The sequence below is a fragment of the Mustela nigripes genome, chromosome 3 (genome assembly GCF_022355385.1).
Source record: "Mustela nigripes isolate SB6536 chromosome 3, MUSNIG.SB6536, whole genome shotgun sequence".
Lineage (NCBI taxonomy): Eukaryota > Metazoa > Chordata > Mammalia > Carnivora > Mustelidae > Mustela > Mustela nigripes.
Genome location: NC_081559.1, coordinates 49,177,449 through 49,202,321, shown reverse-complemented (window position 1 = coordinate 49,202,321; position 24,873 = coordinate 49,177,449). Strand labels below are relative to the sequence as shown.

The window sequence follows — 24,873 nt, the reverse complement described above, 5'->3', positions numbered from 1 at the left end:
AGTCTTTGAACTGTTCTGTATTCTACAGCTGTGTTGCCACAATAAATGGTGGGCACTGTGGATCAGGGTCAGAACTAGGATGGGTTTCTTGTTCTCCCTTTGGGCATGTTCCTGATAGAGGCTTTGGGGCGCTCATTAAAAGCTTCTGCTAGGGCGCCTGGGTGGCTCAGTGGTTTAAGCCACTGCCTTCAGCTCAGGTCATGATCTCAGGATCCTGGGATCGAGCCCCACATCGGGCTCTCTGCTCAGCAGGGAGCCTGCTTCCCTCCGGCCTCCCGCCTGCCTCTCTGCCTACTTGTGATTTCTGTCTGTCAAATAAATAAATAAAATCTTAAAAAAAAAAAAAAAAGCTTCTGCTAAAGCTGGAATTGAAGGTGCACAGTGGGAGGGCAGAAAGAAGAAGCGAGGTTGTCATCCTTCATCCAGCCTCCAGCCCTTTCCTCTCACTTCTGATGTACATTAGATACACACATGCTCACGCACAGCCACAGATGAAGCATACGACTGAGGATGCTTCTGCTTTGCTTTCTTTAACAGTGTGTTGGCAATTAGGCAGCTGGAGGCTAAGAGCTAAATGAGGGTTGTGGAGCAGCAAGTGTCTGGGACATGAGGCTCTGTCATTATCTGTGTGTGTCTTTTTCTCTTTGAGGGCGGGGACCAGGTCTTACTCTTTCTTGGACCTGTCCCAGAGCCAGTGCACAATTGATCCCCTATGGACATTTTTGAATGAATAAATGAATGGGAAGAGAAGTTAGCCTGGAAATTGATGCACTTGCTCTGCTGCTGTTATGAGCTACTAGGAGTATTTTGTTTGTAAAATGTCAAGCTGCCACTCTTCTAAAGAGAAAATTGATTGAGAAACCATGTCATAATATCCATAATAGAGACGAGAGCAAAAATAACCCACAGCATTACTTTCTCATTTTATTTCATTCCTACAGGTAAAATACAAAGAAGACTATGAAAAGAATAAGGGAAAAGCAGATTATAATGTACTTCCTGCTTCAGAGAACCCACTGCTCCAGCAGCTGAAGGCGGCAGGAAATGCCCTGAGTGATGTAAGTACATTCTTGTCAAAAAGTGTTTTTTTTAACCTTAGCTGCCAGAGAGATGAGATTTTGCTCCTATAATACATATATAACTAAATGACTAAGTGCATATATAACTTTGCAAATACTTTAAGATTCTCGTGTCGCAGTTCCTCTGGAACTGTTTACCCACAGGAAGACAGGAATGCCTCTGAGTATGATGTATGTCAGTTTTGGGGGGGCCTCTGGATTTAGCTCAGTGGGCAGAGAAATCCTTATTTGCTTATAGGCTCTGGTGCCTGAGCTTCCATATGGGCAAAGAGTACACTGTAGGAAATACATGTGATCTGACCCAGGCAGACGGAGACTTCGAAACGGGAGGAGAGTGAGAGATGAAGTTGTGCGTGTGCCCTGCCCTTGTGTTCATCAAGCGGGGCAAGGATAGATGTCCCGTGTCTCACCGCTTCTTCCCCTTACCTCCACCATTCTCTGTGCAGATCGTGTCCCTAGAAACAACCATTTGCAGACAGCATGACTTAAAAGATGGCTCCCTGAGCCTTCACAGGAGTTTCTCCATGTGGAATTAAGAGTCTGACCAATCCATTAGATTTAAAATTGATTGGATAAGTGAGAAATGGCATTAAGAGACTAGAAGCCTGAGACCATTTTGACTGTATATATAAAGAGACTGAACATGTGATCAGTTGAGTTTTTCCCTTATCGTTACACTGTATTAAGCTTTCCCAGTATTTGAGAATTATACAGTTCTCTCTGCAGGTTAGTTTTCTTTGTCCCTCAAATTAAGTCAGCACCATAGACATGTGTACATGCGATTGAGGAAGGGGGTGAATGGAGTTGGGGTAGCAGGTGAGAGTCAGTGTGTCTGTCCAAATAGCCCTGTTGGGAAATCAGTGCAAAGCAGGTCTCCTGTTTCCTAGATGAAGGTCATCTTTAGCAAACATCTAAAAGCCTGGATTCAAATCTCCTTTGCTGATAAAGAGAACAATATAAAAATTTGAAAACCAAATAGCACCATTTGCAGTCTCCAAACCCAACATGAGAAAGTGACAAGACCTACTTTCTCAGTTGCACCTTTAAAATCAATAGTTGTTTATTGTTATTGTTAGAGCTAAATTGACATCCTAGCGGAGAAGAAGAGTGAGTGGATTTATCATCTGGGGTCGTGGGTACCCTGTAATTTTAAGATCCACTATCTGTTTGCAGAAGGCTTTTCCCTTGGTGGAAGGAGGAAGAGAGTGCGTGTACATCTCAGCAGATACTCAACTTTTTTGTGAAGGTTTATTAAAAAAAAAAAAACACTTTTGGGGCGCCTGGGTAGCTCAGTGGGTTAAAGCCGCTGCCTTCGGCTCGGGTCATGATCCCACGGTCCTGGGATCAAGCTCCGCATCGGGCTCTCTGCTCCGCGGGGAGCCTGCTTCCTCCTCTCTCTCTGCCTGCCTCTCTGCCTACTTGTGATTTCTCTCTCTCTGTCAAATAAATAAAATCTTAAAAAAAAATCACTTTTGCTCAGAATATTCGTGTCTGTCGTGACACCATCAGTGAGGGAAGAGTGTGTGAGTTGGGGAAGGAAAGACCTAGCAGAACTGAAATACACACAACTCGCCACAACTAAGGTCTTGGTCTGAGGCCATGTATTAGTTTCTAGATCTTTTGGTGACTATTGAAAACCTAAGCTTTACAGTAATTGCTAATAGAAGAAACTTATCATTCACCACACCCCAATGTCTGATTGTCAATTTTTAAGACAGTTGACAGGCGATATATTTTTTTCCCTTCTTCTTTTGTTGAGTGTTGGGAAATACAAGTGTTACAATCAGTGTGGGAGTGACAGGAATCTGCTTTAACTGATTATTTTTTTCTTTGACAGAAACTATACAAGGAGAACTATGAAAAGACAAAGGCAAAGAGCATAAATTACTGTGAAACCCCCAAATTTCAACTTGATACAGTTCTGCACAACTTCACTAGTGATGTAAGCAGTCCTGTGGTTACTACTTCTGTTAAGAAAAGATCCATTATTTCCCCCAATAAATACATGAAATGTATTTTGTCTTTCAGACTAAATACAAAGATTCCTACTTGAAGAATATTTTGGGACATTATGTTGGCAGCTTTGAGGATCCATACCATACGCACTGCATGAAAGTTTCAGCTCAAAACAGTGACGTAAGTGCTAAGACAATCAGGTAGCTTTCCAACACATCCTTAGGGCATGAATAAATGGTTGCATCCTTGTATCTGATTTCTTTTCCTCCTAGAAAAACTACAAAGCAGAATATGAAGAAGACAGAGGCAAAGGCTTCTTCCCCCAGACTATAACTCAAGAATATGAAGCAATCAAGAAACTGGATCAGTGTAAAGATGTAAGTCTGTGATAGGAACTTGGAACGTCCTGCCGCCTGCGGCCTCTAGGGGTCAAGAAATTCCTACAGTGTTAAAACACTTCTCAAATAAACACGAGCAAGAAAATTGCAAGAAACAAAATTTATCTTGTAGTAGATGAACTGATTTCCCCTATTGTCATCCACACATTTCAAGAGGTAGTTCTAGTTCATTTCCCCAAAGGAGGGTTATCGGAAATCTGAAGAACGAGAAAGTTTCTTGTACAGATGTGAAAGTATCTGTCACAAACAGGGCAGTCTAATCAGAAGAGAGCTGTGGGTTTGATGAACTACAAGTTTCTTTTCCTTTGGGGAATGGATTCTCCTTGCTTGGCCTTTAGGCCAACTTGGATTTGACTGCTAAAATGATTCCTTTTTCCTCCACAGCATACCTACAAAGTCCATCCAGATAAGACAAAATTCACTCAAGTCACTGACTCTCCTGTTCTGGTGCAAGCCCAAGTCAATTCCAAACAACTGAGTGATGTAAGTTCCTTTAAATATGAAGGAAATCCAGTTGGGAGGGATAACCTGTCATAACTCTGCAGATAAAATCCAGTGACTTGTCACATTTACCAAAAAAGGCTAAGTATGTTTTAGCAAATTTAACTTGTCTATATTCGTAATCACCTAAAATATCTCCTTATTTTTTGCCTTGCATCTTCTTGTATGGGTATCAGTGATAATTGGTTCTAGAAGGGGAACTGATGTACGTTACTGCCCTGGAAAGAACATGAGTTCTTGAGTCAGACAAGACTGGGTAAAATTCCAGCTCTGTCTTTACAAACTGGCAGCACGGGCAAATTGTTGAACCTCTCTATGCCTCTTATTTCCCTTTTGTAATTTGTGGTTGCTTGGAAGAGTAAATGGCAGGACGTATGAGCATAGGAAACACCCTGGCCCAGAGTGGATATTTAATACATGAGATGTCGCTGTCTCAAATACATTTTTGGGAAATTGAGTTTTTGAGATAAGTTTTATCATATGAGTTTTAAGTATGAACTTCCAAGCTTGTGTTGAACTAAACAAAACAGTGAAAGTAACCTCAGTTAATATATGACCAGAAATCAAGTCTTCACATAAGAGTCTTAACAACCATAATGTACATGTGGGGACATAACCAGGTTTGTTAGAACGTGTTCCCAGAAAGTGAGCTTTGACAATGGTAAGAGAGAAAGGGCTGTGAGTCTCAGAGTCCCCTGATTCCCAGGGCCGATTGTGGTATGATTGGAGAGGGAGCGTATGTGAGACAGGCACCACCTTCCAGGACAGTCCTATGCCAGTGACATATGTGATATCACCCGTGTTATCAGTAACGCAGAGTGGCCCACCCTAGTTCTGGACTTGTGTCTCGATCTTAACAACGCTGTCAGTTATTTCAACAAAATGTATTTTACATTTTATTTTATGAAATGTACCACACAAGGTTTTTGTATTTGGGGACAGTTCTTCTTTAGAACTAATTGTCTCCTTTACTGTCTGTCTCTCTCCCTCTCTGTCTGTCTCTCTCACTTTCTGTCTCAGCTAAACTACAAAGCAAAGCATGAAAGTGAAAAGTTCAAGTGCCACATACCTCCAGATACTCCTGCCCTCCTCCAGCACAAGGTCAACGCCTATAACCTGAGTGATGTAAGTTCCCGTATCCTATGCCATGGGCTATCCTGACGACCTGTGCTTTTATTTCTGGATTGCTTCACTGAATAAACACGTCTGTGTTCATGATGGGAAGAACATTTAACCTGTGTATCACGTCCCTGTGCCTCTGCCCACGTATCTTTGAATTCACCTTGTAAATGTAGATAGCAATGTTGTAAGTAACTTCATACAATCAGACAGTCTTAGTATGGTTTTTTTTTAGTCTTAGTATGTTTTAACCAACCCTCCAAATGCCACCACTCATGTAGGTGTAACTGTGAATCATACTGTTAGAGATTTTAGCCATATATTCATTTATGCTATGCTATAATTAATTTTCACCCAGGGCCTGGTTTTTTAGATACAGTTTCATTTTATTTATTCCTCAGATGTGTAATGCCCCTTATTTCCCATAAATGGTGCTCATTTCTACATGTAAGAGAGCTTACACTAAGATATACAGGGTATTCAAAAGGCATTAAGGCCAAGTATCCATTGCTACCTTTCATTTTCAAAAATTAATTATAGAGAAAAGTCAAATTCCCCTTGGAGAAGTAGGGTAGATCTCTGTTTCTTCCACAATTCTATAAATAAGTACTTAGGTTATCCAACATCAATGAGTATTGTAATGATTCGGGACCTCTCAGAGGACTTTGAGATCAAATGAAAGTGATATCTTTAGATCACAAAAAGTAAATTAACTATCGAACATTTGTACCACTCTGTGAAGTACTCAGTGTTAGGAATCAGATATTAGTATGGTCGCTAAAATGAGGTTAATTTGATGAAGGATTCTAGTGAGGAGTAGAGAACCTTGAGCTTGGGAAGTTAGAAGCTTCAGCTTGAAGAGAAGTAACTAAAATATACACGATTTTCTGGACAATAGAAACGGTCCATTTATTTTGCATTAAGCCTGAGTATTGAGATGCTCATTAGTCTTTAAAGTGTGGTAAACATGCATATCATTTTTGCTGATTCCTTTGTTAAAATGTTTCTGTCCAGAATGTCTACAAGCATGACTGGGAGAAGAGCAAAGCGAAGAAATTCGACATTAAAGTGGACGCCATTCCCCTGCTGGCAGCCAAGGCCAACAGCAAGATCGCCAGCGATGTGAGTGTGGTGGCCTGGGCGCCTGGGCAGGGGGCCCGCAGTGAGGGTTCTGGGTGGGTGGGAACCAGCACGTGTGATGTCTTTACAGGTGATGTACAAGAAAGACTATGAGAAAAATAAAGGGAAAATGATTGGAGCCCTGAGCATCAATGATGATCCCAAGATGCTGCACTCTTTGAAGGCGGCCAAAAACCAGAGTGATGTGAGTGTCTTTGTAAATCACTCTTATTTTCAGATGTGGCTACACTTACTGTTTAATGCAACTTCAGATGGGACGTTAGCCTAAATGAAATCTCAGATTCAGGAGGACAAGTCAAACCCGAAATCCCATGGGGAAAAGATGATTAAGTTCCTCATTCTTAGGATGTGTCTGTACTTTGAGACATGAGTGAATATTGTAAAAGTTTCCTTAATCTTTTTCATGCCTTCTATTTCATTACGGAGAAAATATACTAGCAATAGCATTTTCTTCATTGCTTTTCCCAGAAATGAGCTGAATATCTCAGTATGTATAAATACATAGTCATTCCATGTCATGATCTGACTTCAGGTACTTTGCAAAAATATATATAGAAAAATGAAAGGCAAGAAGTGAGAAAATCAGACAAAAGAACAATAAAGTAGGAAAACTAGATGAATCATAACCTCAAGAGCAAAATATTTTACTTTAAGTAGTCTGTAAAATACTGATCTCATTTTAAAGACCTAAATATTAAAATTAAACTCTTTATAAAAATTACTTCTTTAACTCACAGCAGAAAAATACTCCTTATTCTATATCATTTATGTTTGTCTTCACTGAGTATATTTTTGGATTTCTGTATGGGAGAATTAAGACTGTAGAAATACATGATACCTATAACAAAATGGAAAAACCACCTTATCGTGTATAATTACTTAGGAGGAAAAATATTAGCCAAGTTCCAAATGTGTTGTAAAACACATTTTCATCAAGGGCTGAACTGAATACTTTTCTAGGACTGTGCCTTAGTATCTAAGGTCCACCTTATATCTTTTACCTAATTTTGCACTATTTAAAAAATTCATTTTCTTTCAAACACATTCAAGTGGACAGAATTATTTTAAGACAAAAAATTGCTTAGCAGCGTTGGCACACTGTGGTATATTCTGACTGAGGGCTATTACAATAAATAACACAAGTATGTACGTGGTTATTAGCTGACTAGATTTTTTTTTTTAAGATTTTACTAATTTATTTGACAGAGAGAGACCACTAGCAGGCAGAGAGGCAGGCAGAGAGGCAGGCATAGAGAGAGTGGGGGGAAGCAGGCTCCCTGCCGAGCAGAGAGCCCGATGCGGGGCTCGATCCCAGGACCCGAGATCATGACCTGAGCTGAAGGCAGAGGCTTAACCCACTGAGCCACCCAGGTTCCCCATCTGACTAGATTCTTCAAGACATGAAACTCCACCATATTCATTCTGCCTCTTTTGCCTTGTGGAAAGTAAATGCTGAAAAAAATATAAAATTTGCCTTTTTGGTTAAGTATACAATGAAGGGAAAGGCTTTTAAACCATGAGATACATTTTTCTCTGATTTTCTTCCTTCAACAGAGATTATACAAGGAAAACTATGAGAAGACAAAAGCAAAGAGCATGAACTACTGCGAGACCCCCAAATATCAACTTGACACTCTGTTGAAGAACTTCAGCGAGGTTCGGAAGGCTGTGGTTGCCCCTGGGCTTTGAGGGCTTTTCTACTGTTTGACAGATAACATACATGATTGACGTATCTGTCAATATGCTTTCTTTTTCAGGCTAAATACAAAGATGCATATGTACAGAATATTCTGGGACATTATATAGGCAGCTTTGAGGACCCATATCAAATTCACTGCATGAAAGTCTCAGCTCAAAACAGTGATGTAAGTTGAAGACCATTGTTCTGTCTCTCAGTGACATTATTTGGAGGCATTCACAATCCTCATCTATTTTTGCTCTTTCTCATTACAGAAAAATTATAAAGCAGAGTATGAAGAAGATAAAGGGAAATGCTATTTCCCTCAGACAATAACACAAGAATACGAAGCAATCAAGAAGCTAGACCAGTGTAAAGACGTGAGTCAGGGGCCCTGAGTTCTTGAAATGGGGTTTGGGATTCTTCTGCCATCTAGTGGTAATTTTAGCAGGAGTTTAACTACTAATATCGAGTGGTTAGCAGATGTTAAATTTTAAATTTTGGGTGAAATTGGGGAGCATAAAAATTGCTGTGAACAAACCTATTGGTTACAAAAGAATTTGTGGCGTTATTTATCTTCCGGTAGTAAAGTCTAGACACATGGCTTGGTCTGGGGGAGGAAAGGCAAGATAGGGAAGTTTCTGAGAGGTCTGCAGTTCATTTGTTTAATGAATTCACGGGAGGAGCTAGCTTGCGTTAGACACTGTCCTTGATGCCGGGAAAGAAGAGGGAACAAGGTGGGCTGCCTCTCGGAGAGCATGCATTTGAGAGGGAGAGACCAACAATAAACAGAGAACACATGCGGAGTGATGTTATAGAATTAAATACATTAGAGTGATGCAGGAGAGGGAGACTGGGTGGGCACCGTAGACTGGGTGCCCAAGAAGGGTCCAAGGCAGAAATGTGCAGCCACGGCAGTATCGAGGTGAGAGCAACTGGCAGAACGGCCTAAGGAGAGAACAAACTTGATACTTAAGGCATTGAAAATATGAGGGAGCTGAAGGGTACTAAGGGGGTTACAGTGGTAAGAGGCGACAGGGTAGGAGGAGGAGGGAGGAGAGAGATTCTCTAGGGTAGAGCTCATCAGCCAAGGCACAGTTTAGGTCGACTACCAGTCACAGGAGCAAGATCAATCCGGTTGCTCAATTGCAGCAGGGAGACCAGTTTGGAGACAGCGTCAGGAGACGGAGCTTGCGAGAGAGAAAGTGAGAATGTGTCAACCAAGTGTTCAGGAAATAAACTCTATTTTTTAATTAGATTTTATTTATGTATGTGAAAGAGAGAGAACCAGCAGGGGGAGGGGTGGAGGGAGAGGGAGAAGCAGACTCTCCTGCTGAGCAGGGAGCCCGACGTGGGTCTCAATCCCGGACCCTGGGATCATGATCTGAGCCGGAGGCAGATGCTTAACCAACTGAGCCACCCTAGCACCCTAATAAACTCTATTTTTAACTGGAGATTTTTTTATAAGTTAGTGTGTATATGAACAAGAATATAAAGATACATTATGAAATTTCATGAAAGAATGTCTTTTCTAGCATACATACAAAGTTCATCCAGATAAGACCAAGTTCACAGCCGTCACTGATACTCCTGTGCTGCTGCAAGCCCAGCTCAACACGAAACAGCTTAGCGATGTAAGTACCTTGATTTGTGCAAGTGTGGACGACCTAGAATGCTGTGTTTATTTAAAATACAGGCATTTTCATGCTCAGTCTTCATAGGCTCATCTATCTACCCAACAATGTCATTTTTCAAGATTTGTTCATTACAATGCAAAGGAAGCTGCTAGATCGAATTGCAGCCTCAGGGAAAATGGTGCTAAACAATAATAAAAATAAATAATATTTCTTCAGTAAGTCACCAATTCTTAGTGGAGAATTTGCCCATTAGGGTCTGTCACATACCCAAAATAATGCATACTAAAACTTTATGGCACCTTAAAGACAATGAGTATCTTTGCGTAGGTAACAAGGGAAGTATTTCCCATTCTTTAATTTGCCAAGGAACACTTTACAAAAAGGCAAAGAGTGCAGAAACAAGAAAGACATCAGGCAGTGCCAAGAAAACTAATACAGGGTGATGATAGAGAATTCAGACAGACTGAAGTGAGAGGCAGTGAGTGGGTGGACCTTTCAAGTTGAGTGGTCAAGGAAGTTCTAATGCAGAACAACCCAGCCATGCAAAGATCGGGGAAGAGCAGCATTGCTTCTAGAACATTCACATTCATGCGGGTCACCCAGTGATTCACCCAGAGAATACAGATTCTCAGCTCCTCAGTGATGCTGATGCTGCTAATGTAGCTAAGAGTAGCACAGCCTTCTCAAGAAGGAAAATACGTTGTATTCTACTCTAAAACGTGCTTTACTATCACAGTGAGCTCATTTGCAATTGGTAAAGAAGGAAATGGCATCAGTATCACCCAGGAGTCCCTATCAGTTCATTATGCAACTTTCCTAACTTATTAACAGTTCATGCCTCAAGAAAGAACAGCCAAACCCTAACATCAGTGATGCACCTGAACTTGGCAAGCAGCAGAGGAATAGGGTGCTGTATGCAGTGTCTGGTCACCACACACTCTTCTTGTTGGTCATGATAGGGCATGGCTCTGGTTTGGAGGTGCTTAGTACAATCCTGTGTATTTGCCTTTTGCTCCAGAATTCAACAACCTCATTCTCTCTTTATACTCCCTTCCTTCCACCCACAAAACCTTTTAAAAAATTTAAAGTGCTATGTTTTACATTTTTATTTAGCAGAATGTATGTATCTTTTAAACTGTATTAGCATTTTAATTATTTAGCATTGTAACTATTTTTGTTATTTCTCCGATCATAGAATTTAATAGATTTTGAGTGTTCCTGTCCTGAAAGGACAGCCTAAAAGTTTAGATCCAACTGCGTTTCCGCACACATACACCATGATAGCATTTACAAAATGACACCTCAAGTTGGATCACACTCTGATCTCGAAGGTGGGAGTGAGGGTCAAAGCCCTGTACCGGACTTTGGACAGATGGCCTCTTTGAGACATGTTTCTAAAAAGGATAGAAATAACTTAGCCGCTTATATACTCATGAGAAAATTCTGACAACAAACTGACTATCTTCTGTTGTTTTCCAGCTGAATTACAAAGCAAAACATGAAAGTGAGAAATTCAAGTGCAATGTACCAGCAGATGCTCCACAGTTTATCCAACACAAAGTCAATGCCTATAACTTAAGTGATGTAAGTATCAAAGCCACAGAAATCTATCATTTTGTGCCCATGTAAATAGGAAATGTCATCGGTGTTTAAAAAGACCCCATTAGGAGTTATGTAACTAACCAGCTATGACAATTGTGTCCAGAGTATCAGTGGAGCTTTTAAGGTCTAAATGCTGGGAAGGCTCTTACTTAGCCATCTTATTTCATTTTCCACAGTCTCTTTTACCATCAGAAATCCTCAGCTAATCTCTAGAGTTTTGCAAGATCTCTTCTATAAATGTCATATTTCACCTTCTTCAAGTGGTTCTCTTTTTACACTGCCCTTTTTACATCAGTGTGGCAGAATCTTTTGAAAGCTCACAGGATATTAAAAAGGTGTTTAGTATTATATGGCGGTAGGTGGGAAGCTGGATGACAGATTAATGAATAATTATACTACCATTTGGTAAACTTACTATTTGTAGGTGAAGTAAGTCTACATATACAAATTTTCAGTCTGTTTCTTATTTTACTGGATGAAGCTGTGTTGACTGTTGTTCTTACAATTCTTTTGATGAAATTTCTGTCCAGAATGTCTACAAGCATGACTGGGAGAAGAGCAAAGCGAAGAAATTCGACATTAAAGTGGACGCCATTCCCCTGCTGGCAGCCAAGGCCAACAGCAAGATCGCCAGCGATGTGAGTGTGGCCTGGCCGCCCGGACAGGGGGCCCGCGGTGACGGTTCTGGGTGGGTGGGATCTGGCATGTGTGATGTCTTTACAGGTGATGTACAAGAAAGACTATGAGAAAAATAAAGGGAAAATGATTGGAGCCCTGAGCATTAATGATGATCCCAAGATGCTGCACTCTTTGAAGGCGGCCAAAAACCAGAGTGAGGTGAGTGTCTTTGTAAATCTGTCTTGTTTTCAAGATGGTATGCCTGTTAATATGCCCAGGGGTGGTAGCAAGTAAAAGAATTCCATATCCATGGGCTCTGTCCTGTTCACAACAAACTGCTGGGGATAAACTTCAGAAGCAGAATGATTTCCCAAATTCTTGTACCCTTCAGTGTTTGAGGAGAGAAATTACTGATTTATAATTGATGTCCGCTTCACTTTAAAAAATGTATGTTTTAATATTTAATAGAATATTGGTTTTAATTCTCAAAACTTTTTGAAAACATCACTAGATATTTTCATATTTTCTTCTGATTGAAAAATAACCTTTAAAATGATGGCTTTAAAACTGAATTTATATTGGAAGAGAATCAAGAGTCACAGACAGAAATCTTATTGTTAATTGTCATTGTTCTTTATTGACTTTAGCAGTTGTACCAGCATAGGTTCAAGGAAAACACTGCCCTGATTATAGGGATTATAGACCCCTTTGAGAATCTGATAAGACTTGGATCACTCATCTAGAAAAATGAACTTTTTCTTCATACCTTTTGTCTGAATTGCAGAGAATTTATAGATTCCTAAGGCTTATCTATGGGCCAACTCTCATCTTTAAGTTAAAATTCTTACTGCAGGGTAGAAAACAAAAACTGCAAATTGTAGCATAGACTGTGTTTAAAGGATGTTCAGAGAATTCCTTAAGAGTGGAAAGACTGTTCAACATAGCTTGCAAATATTTTTTTCATAATTAAATAGAAGAATGTTTGTATTTTCAACCATGTGTTCATATAATTATCTATATATACTTCTTTAATTCATTTTGCATGTGCTATGTAGTTATATGGCAGTTTAAAACATCCTGTATTTAGTAATTTTCTCTGATAGCTTCACACTGAATTATGTCAGTATACAGTGCTCACATACATCGTATTTCTCACTATTTCCTTATCCCTTCTCAGTTCCAACGGTTATAGCTGTCTATTGACAGCACATGTATCTTTGTCTTTTGTTCTTTATCCCATCACAATACCATTAGAACACTAAGCGCATAGTAGTGTTTGGTAAATACTTGTTAATTGATTGACATTGGCAACCAAAAAAGCTAGTCAATGATGAATCATTTTCACATACTATCCAGGCTAAATGCTTAGCTGCAGATATGGAACATGCAAAGCTTTTAAAGAGAATTTTTTAAGGCCATTTGGACCTTTGACTGCATTTTATATACATAGATGCATGTGTGAACTGATTAGGACAGGAACAAAAGAATCAAAACAATTTGGTCAAAAACGTTTCCACACATCAATGTTGTTGCAACTTTGCTTTTTCAGTTTATTTATTTAAGATTTATTTTAGAGAAGGCAGAAAGAGAAAGCATGAATGGGAGGGGCAGAGGGATAAGGGAAAGGAATCTTAAGCAGACTCCACACTGAGCGTGGAGCCCAATGTGGGGCTTGATCCCACAACCCCGAGATCATGACCTGCGCCAAAACCAAGAGTTGGACACTCAACCGACTGTACCACCCAGGTGCTCCTATAAGTTTCTTTCTTTCTTTCTTTTTGTTAAATGTTATGTACTTATTTGAGAGAGAGAGCAAGGGTGTGAGCAAGAGAGCACCAGAAGGGAGAGCTGCAGAGGAAGAGGGAGGAGTAGGGCCCCTGCTGAGCAGGGAGCCCGATGCAGGGCTCCATCCCAGGACCCTGGGATCATAACCTGAGCTGAAGGCAGACTCTTTTATTTTTTTTTAAAGATTTCATTCATTCATTTGACAGACAGAGATCACAAGTAGGCAGAGAGGCTGGCAGAGAGAGAGGAGGAAGCAAGCTCCCTGCTGAGCAGAGAACCCGATGTGGGGCTCGATCCCAGGACCCTGAGATCATGACATGAGCTGAAGGCAGAGGCTTTAACCCACTAAGCCACCCAGGCGCCCCTGAAGGCAGACTCTTAACCGACTGAACCACCCAGGATCCCCCCAAGTTATTTCTAATAATGACAAACTGTATTTTTTTAGTGTTCTAGCACTGTCCAAAAGTTTCCATATTTTATTTTCATAAACCAGAGTCTAGATTTTACAATTAAGTGATAAGTTTATTCAGTGAAAGTGACTGCCCACAAAAATATTTAGAAGGAAAATCACATTCCCTAAGCTAAACAATCATGTCGTTTTCAAAAGGAATTGCTACAGAAGATTTATAAGGCGCATGGATCCTTGCTACCTTGGGTCAGTCTTTAATGCTTCTGTGATTATGTGGAGATATAACAAGTTTAGAATTTTCCTACAGGCACTGGGTCAGAATTTTTCTTTCCTGTTAAGGTAATTGGTGAGTGGACATGATGAAGCTGGGGCCTTGACCTAATTAGCACCCTGTCTAACATTCCAGAAAACGAGCCAATGAAAGTACTTTCTGAGGCTCAGTCAAGACATTTGGTTTATGAGAACACTGTAATAAGTGCCAAGGTTACTTTCATGGCTCAGTTTCACAAACTTTTTCTCCTTTGAGGTCTTATTACTGCTGCAATCTGAAGCTTCTTTTAAATCGTTACCAAAATTAAACTTGGTATGAAAAAAACCTTGGGATTCTCAGTGGGGCTTATCTACTGTCAAAAGTAGAATAGCCAGGTTGGGAAAAAAAAAAAAAAATCAGTAACCATTTAAAGATGACATTAGGAAAGCCAAGTAGTCAAGAGGACAGCTTTATTCACTAAGTAGTCATTTTATAAAATCTGAAGTACGAAATGACCGTCATATAATTTTTATCATTAAAATTTTTATAATTGGAAAACAGATCAAGGATTAGATGACTTCAGTAAAAATAACACTTGTTAATGGTCCTTGCAAAAACCTGTGTTAAAATAAAATATCTGTCACTGGCCAACAGACACATGAAAAAGTGCTCCATATCACTCGGCATCAGGGAAATACAAATCAAAACCACAATGAGATATCACCTCACACCAGTCAGAATGGCTAAAATCAACAAGTCAGGAAATGACAGATGCTGGCGAGGATGCGGAGAAAGGGGAACCCTCCTACACTGTTGGTGGGAATGCAAGCTGGTGCAGCCACTCTGGAAAACAGCATGGAGGTTCCTCAAAATGTTGAAAATAGAACTGCCCTATGACCCAGCAATTGCACTATTGGGTATTTACCCTAAAGATACAAATGTAGTGATCCAAAGGGACACATGCACCCGAATGTTTATAGCAGCAATGTCCACAATAGCCAAACTATGGAAAGAACCTAGATGTCCATCAACAGATGAATGGATCAAGAAGATGTGGTATATATACACAATGGAATACTATGCAGCCATCAAAAGAAATGAAATCTTGCCATTTGCAACAACATGGATGGAACTAGAGCGTATCATGCTTAGCGAAATAAGTCAAGCAGAGAAAGACAACTATCATATGATCTCCCTGATATGAGGAAGTGGTGATGCAACATGGAGGCTTAAGTGGGTAGAAGAATAAATGAAACAAGATGGGATTGGGAGGGAGACAAACCATAAGTGACTCTTAATCTCACAAAACAAACTGAGGGTTGCCGGGGGGAGGGGGTTTGGGAGAAGGGGGTGGGATTATGGACATTGGGGAGGGTATGTGATTTGGTGAGTGCTGTGAAGTGTGTAAACCTGGTGATTCACAGACCTGTACCCCTGGGGATAAAAATATATGTTTATAAAAAATAAAAAATTAAAAAAAAAAAATAAAATAAAATATCTGTCAGGCACAGAAGCTGTGGCCCATTCCTGATGTCTGACAGTTGCTCTTTTATCTAAAAAGAGATTTGTTCAGATATGTCCACGTTTGACTTTTTTGGAGGGAAAGGGTTCAATAATGTGTAACATATGAACAAATTTTAGGAAAAATAACTACTCAGCTATTGGAATGTGCTTCTGTAAATTGTGTTTGTTGTTTGTGAGAGACTACTGTGAGTGTCTGGAAATCCATTGAGGGTTTGTGGTAATAAATGGAAATTTCTTATTCACAGCGTGAATATCGTAAAGACTATGAAAAGTCAAAGACTATCTACACGGCCCCTCTTGATATGCTCCAAGTCACTCAAGCTAAGAAATCTCAGGAGATTGCTAGCGATGTGGACTATAAGCACATCTTGCACAATTACAGCTACCCTCCCGATAGCATTAATGTGGATCTCGCCAAGAAGGCTTATGCGCTGCAGAGTGATGTGAGTAATCGGATTTTCTCTATTCCCTTTTTCTAAGGCAGAAACGGAAATAATCTTTAAGTGGAGTGAGATTTTTTTGACATTCCTCAGTATTGTCATTGTCTTCTGTATGGAGCAAGTATGTAATGGGAAATGACCCTTGTGGCTGGAGGAGCCTGTGCCCTTTAGAGTTAGAGAGACCTAGGTCTAGCATGAACTCATCACTCCGTCCCTTTGGGAAAGCTCTCAGCCTTGCTGAGTCTCAAGTCGTCCTTGTGAAATTGGAATAAAGTAAAAGAATTGTTTTGAGAATTTAAATGCATGCAAACACTTAGCTAAGTGTCAGGCCCCAGTGAATTCTCAGTAAACATTCACTGTTATTATCTTCGTTATTATCACAATGATCTCATTCATTGTTCTCAATAACTTTTTACCTGGATAGCTATCTTGTCTGAAAATAAAGTATCTTCTATCATTTACAGCATCAATTTTCATAATCACTGAGGTTTTTATCTGCAAATGAAAACTTGTTTAGGAAAATTAATTTGAGCTACACAATTGAACATCTCATCCTAACAATTCTATTCTATTTTTTTGACGTAGTGACCACATAACATACGCATAACATAAAACTTGCCGTCTTTATCCTTTTTAAGTGTACAGTTCAGCAGCAGTTAATAATATTCACGTGGGTGTGCACCCAGTTCCCAAAGCCTTTTCATCTTAGAAAACTGAAGCTATAGCAGATCAACAACTCTGTGCTTTTCCCCTCCTTCCAGCTCCTGGTAGACACTCTTCTATTCCTGTTTCTATGAACTGGGCTACTCTACAGACCGCATATATGTAGAGTCATTCAGTCTTTGTCTTTTTATTACTGGCTTATTTCACTTAATGAAAATGTCCTTAGACTTCATGCGTATTGTAACGTGTGTCAGAATTTCCTTCCTTCTTGAGGCCGAATAATACTCCATTGTATGTGCATACCACATTTTGCTTATTCCTTCATCTGTCAGCAGATATTTGGGTTGCTTCTATCTCTTGGCTATTGTGAATAATGCTTCTGTGGACATAGGTGACCTATATCCCTTTGAGATCCTGCTCTGAATTGTTTTGAGTATATACTTGGAAGTGGAGTTGCTAGATCACATGGTAATTCTATTTTTAATTTTTTGAGGAACCATCCTCCTCTTTCTACAGCAACTCTACCATTTTAAATTCCCATCATTAACAATCTTATTTTATGCATTATTATTTCTTTAATTTTGCTATGTTTCTTTCTCCCAAGTAAATTGTAAACTTCTCAAAGGCAGGAACCCAATAATTTCTTGATTTTTCATTCCAATTAAAAGACCCACACTAAAGAACAATGATTTGGGCTCCTGGGTGGCTCAGTGGGTTAAGCCGCTGCCTTCGGCTCAGGTCATGATCTCAGGGTCCTGGGATCGAGTCCCGCATCTGGCTCTCTGCTCGGCAGGGAGCCTGCTTCCTCCTCTCTCTCTCTCTCTCTCTCTCTCTGCCTGCCTCTCTGCCTGCTTGTGATCTCTCTTTGTCAAATAAGTAAATAAAATCTTTAAAAAAAAAAAAAAGAACAATGATTTGAATTTTATATCTAGAATTTAAGTTTTAGGTACTATCCATAGCCAGACAATAAGAGTAGCCTATTTTATTTATTTATTTATTTATTTATTTATTTTTTAGAGACGAGAGTTGGGTATGTGGGGGGGCAGAGGGAGAGGGAGAGAGAGGATCCCAGTGCAAAGCCTGATTCAGGGCTCAATCCCACAACCATGAGATCGTGACCTGAGCTGAAACCATGAGTTAGACACTTAACCAACTGAGTCACCCAGGCACCCCGAGAGTAGCCTATTACTTTGATGGCATTAAGTATGTCTCCAAAATAGGAAAAATTCAAATGATAATGGCTTTCCATAGCAAATTATATGAGCGCAACCATTTTATTTATTTATTTATTAAAGATTCTATTTATTTATTTGACAGATCACAAATAGGCAGAGAGGTAGGCGGGGAGGGGGGAAGCAGGCTCCCTGCTGAGCAGAGAGCCAGATGTGAGGCTCGATCCCAGGACCCTGAGACCACGACCCAACCTAAGGCAGAGGCTTAACCCACTGAGCCACCCAGGTCCTCCTGAGTGCAACCATTTTAAAGTGGATCATTAGCCAGTGTAGAAACACTCCTAAGCTAACTGTTACACATGAAGGGCAGTGTGCGCAAACACATAGTGCAAAACTTACTTTCAAGTCTTATCAGAAAATGAGCAAAATTATCTGTCTTCAGTGTGGCCATCAGTCCTAATTTGACCAAAGAAACAAAATACTTGGAGTTCCAGGGAGCAGACATCTCACATTTGATTATCTAAATATAACTATTTTATTTATTCTTTGAAGTATAGCTTTAAATATAGCACTTGTCCAGCCTGGAATTAGAGTTCCACATACTTCCCTTCAGTTAGAAATAAAGATGAAATAGAATATAGACCAGCTAGAAGAACAGTAATAACCTAAGGGCTATTAAAGTCTCTCACCAAGGAAATACTTAAAATAACCTTCATATGGGGCACCTTCTGCATGGCTCAGTCAGTTCCATGTCCCACTCTTGGTTTTGGCTCAGATCATGATCTCAGGGTCTGAGAGAGAGCCCCACGCTGGGCTCCATGCTCAGCCCGGAGTCTGCTTGGGATTCTTTTTCTCCCTCCCTCTCTGTCCCTCACCCCCACTCTCGGCTTGCACTCTGTCTCTCTCAAATAACTAAGTAATATCTTTAAAAAATAAATAACCTTAATGTATGAAGTAAGGAAGCTGGTCAGGAATCTTAACATCATTTGGGGTAAATTGTTAATGATTTTGTGAATAAGGATGATGCTGAGCAGAGAACTGTAACCTTTCTCTTGGTGTTTTAGGTCGAGTACAAAGCTGACTACAACAGCTGGATGAAAGGTTGTGGCTGGGTACCTTTTGGGTCCTTAGAGATGGAAAAGGTGAAGAGAGCTTCAGACATCCTGAACGAGGTAAAGCCATCCCGTGTGCCACAGAGAGAGTTGGAATGTGATGTGTTAAAGCCCCAAACCATAGAAGTGCCTCCTTTTACTGCTTCATTCTCTAGCAGTGTGGCTGAGAAAAAAGCACTTACCACAGGCATGAATTATCCAGGTAGATAAGCTTTACATCAGCAAAATCACTGATGTTAACCATTCATGAAAAAAATATTTTAGGGCACCTGGGTGGCTCAGTGGGTTAAGCCGCTGCCTTCAGCTCAGGTCATGATCTCAGGGTCCTGGGATCGAGCCCCGCATCGGGCTCTCTGCTCAGCAGGGAGCCTGCTTCCTCCTCTCTCTGTGCCTGACTCTGCCTGCTTGTCATCTCTCTCTGTCAAATAAATAAATAAAATCTTTAAAAAAAAATATTTTAAACAACTTTTTCATGGTTTAATTTGCATACCACAAATTTCATGTATTTTAAGTGTACACCTTAGCAAGTTTTAATACATTCATATAGTTGTACAGTCATCACCATGATTGAATCTTAAAATGCTGCTAGTATATCAAAGTTTTCTTGGAAAATTCCTGCTCCCATCTCCAATGCCAGGCAACCAGAGATCTGCTTTCTCTCTCTATAGTTGTACTTTTCTAGAACTTTCTTTTGCATCGGACTTCTGTCATTTATCACCATGTTTCTGAGGCGCATCTATGTATCTGCCTATGTCTGCAATTCATTCCTCATTATTGCTGAGTTAGTGTTCCTTTGTAGCTGTATTGCATTTTGGCTGTCCAGTTGGTGAACACACAGATTCTTTACACTTTCTGGTTTTATGAATAATGCATATAATGAATATTACAGAAATTTTCCTTAAAGTATTTTACCCTGTGTCCTATTCTGGATGACCTTGAAGTCGTCTATAAGTTATTATTGAGTCTGAGGAAAAGGAGTGATGACTTTGCACTCTTTACGTAGCCAGGTTCTGTCCCTTCTTCAACAGTGGAACATTCCCACTGCTGTCAGGTGAACCCATCATCAAGGAGGTCAGCCTGTATAAAGAAGGGACAGAGGTGCTGTGTGAAGGTTGTCTTCACACTCAAGTTTCTGTTGTTCTGTGCTTGTCCTTGCTTTTGGTGAGCAACATTTTATCCCAGAGGTTTTTCATGAAAGTTCTTCTGGGTTGGTGGTTTTCAAAAGTCTGAAGCTGAGTGATGCTTCTTCATACACAGAGCGGGATGTATAACATGCACAAAGCAAGAAGACTAAAAGAAGAAGTAGGTGGAGAAAGATCTAGAAATGTAGCTAGAAGTTTCCAGCTTCCTATTGGAACACCTTCCATTGTCCTCTCTCCTGTAGCTCCTCAGTGCTTTAGTGATGACCTGTGTACTGACCACACAGAGGCTATAGAACAAGAGTCCTCCCTTTCTTATGGGAACCCCTAGCTATTGCCCTAATTCCTCGATCCCTCCTCCCTCAACCAGAGAGCCTCTTTCAGTTCGAGCAACAGCCACCTGAAAGCCTGTTAGTGTCACGCAAAAGACACTCCAAATATCCTCCCATGCCTTTCTGGTAACCCTTTAGTAAACCTTGTGTTGTTTCTGGGTTCTGTTTAGCAGAGAGTACCCTCTTTCGTTTCACAAGCAAGGAATTGTCTGGTTCCTGCAAGTTGTATTGGTCTGTTCTGTCCCAGACCATCCAAAATTAAGCCAATTTTTTAAACACCAGATTTTATATTGTATTCATCTTTTCCTTCAAGCCAGCCAAGAACCGAGTATTTTTATATTTTAAAATCCAGAAAAATCCTTGTCCCTCCAAAATAAATTTCAAGGATTTTTATGTATTAGCCTTCATGAAAGTAATATTCTTGTTTCTCTTGTTTTAATTCACCAAACAGAAAAAATACCGCCAACATCCGGACACTCTGAAGTTTACCTCAATTGAAGATGCCCCGATCATAGTGCAGTCGAAAATCAACCAGGCCCAGAGAAGTGACGTAAGTATTCACTCTATCTGTATTTTAATACATTTGACTCATACCAGTATGTCTGTATTCTAAACATGCTGATTACCTGCAGTTCTTACGTAGTCTGAAGAGACCCAGTTACATGAGCAAATGTGTACCTCTCCCAGCGGCTCCTTAGTAAGCACACTTCATTCCAGTCTTTTGAGTATTATGTATGCTGTGCTGACTGTCCTTTCAGCCATCTAATGTCGCTTCCCAAGGAGAAGGTCAGGGGCTTCTCCTGATGACAAGAAACACTACAAGCCCATTTCTAGGGAAGACCGGGAAAATGAATACTGACAACACACCTTACAGAGGAGTTACACTGTAAGAGCTAAGACATGAATCATGTAGATTAAAATCCACCCTAGGGTCCTATCTGTCACCCACAGGTGGTTTGCGTCCCACCTGATCAGCCTTCTCTGTGCTCAGAAAAGTGTCTACAGGTTAACATCTTTATCAGGTCATCTCCCTGGGCTAACTTCTGTGAGGTGCTCTTACTGGAGTTCCGAGCTTCCTAGCACATACTGAGGGACCTTGGCCAAAGCTGAACTGGCACAAGGTTAAGATCCTGAGCATTGCATATGAGACCTTGAAGGCCTACAGATCTTTGCAGGTGAATGTGGGAATGACCCAGAGAACGTCTTTCATGAAAAGCACCGTTGTGCCATGTGATCTGTTCCGAGATTATTTTCCTGTGTCCTTCAACCCTTTCCCCTACTTGTTGGTTCATGCATTTCTTTTCATCTTTCAGGTTGCCTACAAAGCCAAAGGAGAAGAAATTCTTCACAAATACAGCCTGCCAGCGGACCTGCCCCAGTTCATCCAGGCTAAAGTTAATGCCTACAATATCAGTGAGGTGTGCCCATGAGCTCGGCTACTGATTGTGCATGAAGCCCTTTCCAAATGGGCCTCGGTTACATTCAGACGACTTTTTTCTTTCAGAATATGTACAAAACAGACTTGAAAGATTTGAGCAAGAAGGGATATGACCTGAGATCAGACGCAATTCCCATCAGAGCTGCCAAAGCTGCCAGGCAGGCGGCAAGTGACGTAAGTCCTTCCGATGGTTGCCAGTGTGTAACTAGAACATGTGGGCAGGGGTAGACCTGTTGTCCAGAAGTCATCACATCTGCTCTCCCCAGCTGGAAGTGAGTCCTGCTGAAAACTATTTAGAAAGGAAAATTCCCTAACCAGATCTAAATTTTCCCGGGGGTAAGGATTTGTGTAACCTTTACTGACCTCATTCTATTGAGGCGCCCAAAATTAAAGGTCTCCTCCGTATTTCTGCACAAATTCACATTATTCCCTTTGTAGAAATAAACAAATCACTCACTCTTTAAGTCTTAATAGACTCCTGCTAGTAAGATCCAAACTTGCTTAATTTATATGAATTCCCTCTTTCCCCTTATTATTAATTTTTTTTTACTTCATTGCTTCCAGAGATGGATGAATTGGCCCTAAGGTTCATAGCAGTTGTTAGGTTCCATGAAAGTTAGAAATTTTGTTTGTCTTTGTTTCTTTTCCTTATCTTACTTTAACCCAGCCACAAACTAGTTACTTTCCTCTTTGAGATTCAAATCAAATTGACTCAAACCCCCACCTGTTGACCTCAAGGAAGTGGGATACCCTCCCCCCTGCTTGTTGCAGATATTCTAAGGTTTATTGTCTTTCCATCACCTCTGGCTCCTGGTTTGCCCACCGTGATTTTGCTCTAGCTCACCTGAACTCTCATGCCCTGGACCCCCTTGTTTTTCTGGTCCACACGATCCAGAGATGGACACAACCCTGTCTTTTGGTTCCCCTAATCCCAAACACAACTTCATTGATTGTTTGAAGTGAAGTTGACATTGCACTGATGTAAATAAATTACAACTGAATTATAAAAGCCCTACCATCCAAAATTCCTTACCCATTCCCTTTCTCTGTGGGTGCTATCCTCCAGCTCCTCCCCACCCCTACACACACACAAACCTTCCTTCACATCTCTGCTTTTCAGTTTCCCATGCTTCTTCCCAGATCTCCCAAGCAAGGTCAGTTCTTTTCACTTTATTACTCAGAACCAATTCATGTTTACATAAACTGGCTCTGGGTCTCCCTTTGAATATCCAAAGACTCATTAACATTCTACCACCACTCACCTAGGCAGCTATTTGGGGTCTCCTGTAGCAGCACAATATAACTAATAAAGATTGCAGAATGTTCATCTTTTCATTTGTCTCTACAAGGAACTTAACTTTACCTTGTCACAGACTCGATTTTTGGCCGTGCTCCTACCCCGACCTCTCTCAGGTGGCCAAAGCAGTGACAGCCAATCAGATGGGCTCTCTGTAGCATTTTAATTTTACCAGGCTGCATTTCAGACTGTATACAAATGGATATCTAATTGTTTGGTTATTAAAGTAATTTCTGGGAAGCTCAGTGTTTTAGGTCATAGCCTCATTGTTTGGTAAAATCTTCATAACTACATTTTAAGATCTGCCCACTTTTGTTTCCCATAGGTTCAGTACAAAAAAGATTACGAAAAAGCCAAAGGGAAAATGGTTGGCTTCCTGAGTCTCCAAGATGATCCTAAACTGGTTCACTCTATGAATGTGGCTAAGCTACAATCAGATCGGGAGTATAAAAAAGACTATGAGAAGACAAAAACAAAATATAACACACCCCAGGATATGTTCAACGTTGTTGCAGCCAAGAAAGCACAGGATGTTGTCAGCAATGTCAACTATAAGCATCAGCTCCATCATTACACCTATCTGCCTGATGCCATGGACCTGGAGTTGTCTAAAAATATAATGCACATACAGAGTGATGTAAGTGACACGTACTCCCCAAGACAATCCCTACTCCAGGGGCAGAACCTACGTGAGAACTCACTGCTGGAGGCACTTACTCCTCTTTTGTCCCTTTGCTGTAGAACGCCTATAAGGAAGACTACAACAACTGGATGAAAGGCATAGGCTGGATACCTATTGGCAGTCTGGAGGCAGAAAAAGTTAAGAAAGCGGGTGATGCCCTGAATGAAAAGAAGTACAGGCAACACCCAGACACCCTCAAATTTACCAGCATTGTGGACTCCCCAGTGATGGTCCAGGCAAAACAGAACACAAAGCAAGTTAGTGATGTAAGTACAAGAGGGGGGGCGAAGAATGGAGGGAGGCTTTAATGAAATAAATAGCATCTCAAAATTTTTATTCTTCTGAGCCATTAATTTTCCTTTTACTTTATTTAATTGAAAATAATAATTTTTTTAGTTATATATATTTATATTTACTTGTTATTTTAATAATATAATAAATACAATTATTTTTAGTTTGGGGGCCCCTGAGTGGCTCAGTTGGTTAAGTGTCTGACTCTTGATCTCATCTCAAGTCTTAATCTCAGAGTCGTGAGTTTCCAGCCCTATATTGGATTCCATGCTGGGTGTGGAGCTTGCTTCAAAACAAAGCAAAACAATACACAGACCACAACAATTATTTTCAGTTTGCACACTCCCATTTTCTTTTTCTTTTATCTTGCTGTTTATTTTCATTTTTAAGATGTCTTCCTTTTTAGCTGCCTTTGAAATACTCTGTTGTTGGATAAACTTGTGATGTTTATCCACTTTCATACTACACATGTGCGTACACATGCAAAATTTAGACTTAAGTTCCAGACACTTTTTTTTTTTTAAGATTTTATTTATTTATTTGACAGAGATCATAAGTAGGCAGAGGGGCAGGCGGTGCGGGGGTGGTGGGGGAAGCAGGCTCCCTGCTGA

The 24,873-nt window shown here is 40.4% G+C and overlaps 1 protein-coding gene across 1 annotated transcript in view; it reads left to right on the top strand.

The window, feature by feature from the left end:
• NEB (nebulin) overlaps positions 1-24,873 on the top strand; it is a 207,481-nt gene that overhangs the window by 24,820 nt on the left and 157,788 nt on the right. Inside the window, exons 11-32 of the mRNA XM_059393958.1 lie at positions 942-1,058; positions 2,917-3,021; positions 3,108-3,215; positions 3,308-3,412; positions 3,818-3,916; positions 4,955-5,059; positions 6,068-6,175; positions 6,264-6,377; positions 7,748-7,849; positions 7,951-8,058; positions 8,147-8,251; positions 9,407-9,505; positions 10,988-11,092; positions 11,641-11,748; positions 11,834-11,947; positions 15,942-16,139; positions 19,036-19,143; positions 21,006-21,104; positions 21,868-21,972; positions 22,059-22,166; positions 23,615-23,926; positions 24,031-24,237. Of these exons, the coding sequence (XP_059249941.1) occupies positions 942-1,058; positions 2,917-3,021; positions 3,108-3,215; positions 3,308-3,412; positions 3,818-3,916; positions 4,955-5,059; positions 6,068-6,175; positions 6,264-6,377; positions 7,748-7,849; positions 7,951-8,058; positions 8,147-8,251; positions 9,407-9,505; positions 10,988-11,092; positions 11,641-11,748; positions 11,834-11,947; positions 15,942-16,139; positions 19,036-19,143; positions 21,006-21,104; positions 21,868-21,972; positions 22,059-22,166; positions 23,615-23,926; positions 24,031-24,237 (2,739 nt within the window). The remainder of the gene's footprint in view (positions 1-941; positions 1,059-2,916; positions 3,022-3,107; positions 3,216-3,307; positions 3,413-3,817; positions 3,917-4,954; positions 5,060-6,067; positions 6,176-6,263; positions 6,378-7,747; positions 7,850-7,950; positions 8,059-8,146; positions 8,252-9,406; positions 9,506-10,987; positions 11,093-11,640; positions 11,749-11,833; positions 11,948-15,941; positions 16,140-19,035; positions 19,144-21,005; positions 21,105-21,867; positions 21,973-22,058; positions 22,167-23,614; positions 23,927-24,030; positions 24,238-24,873) is intronic.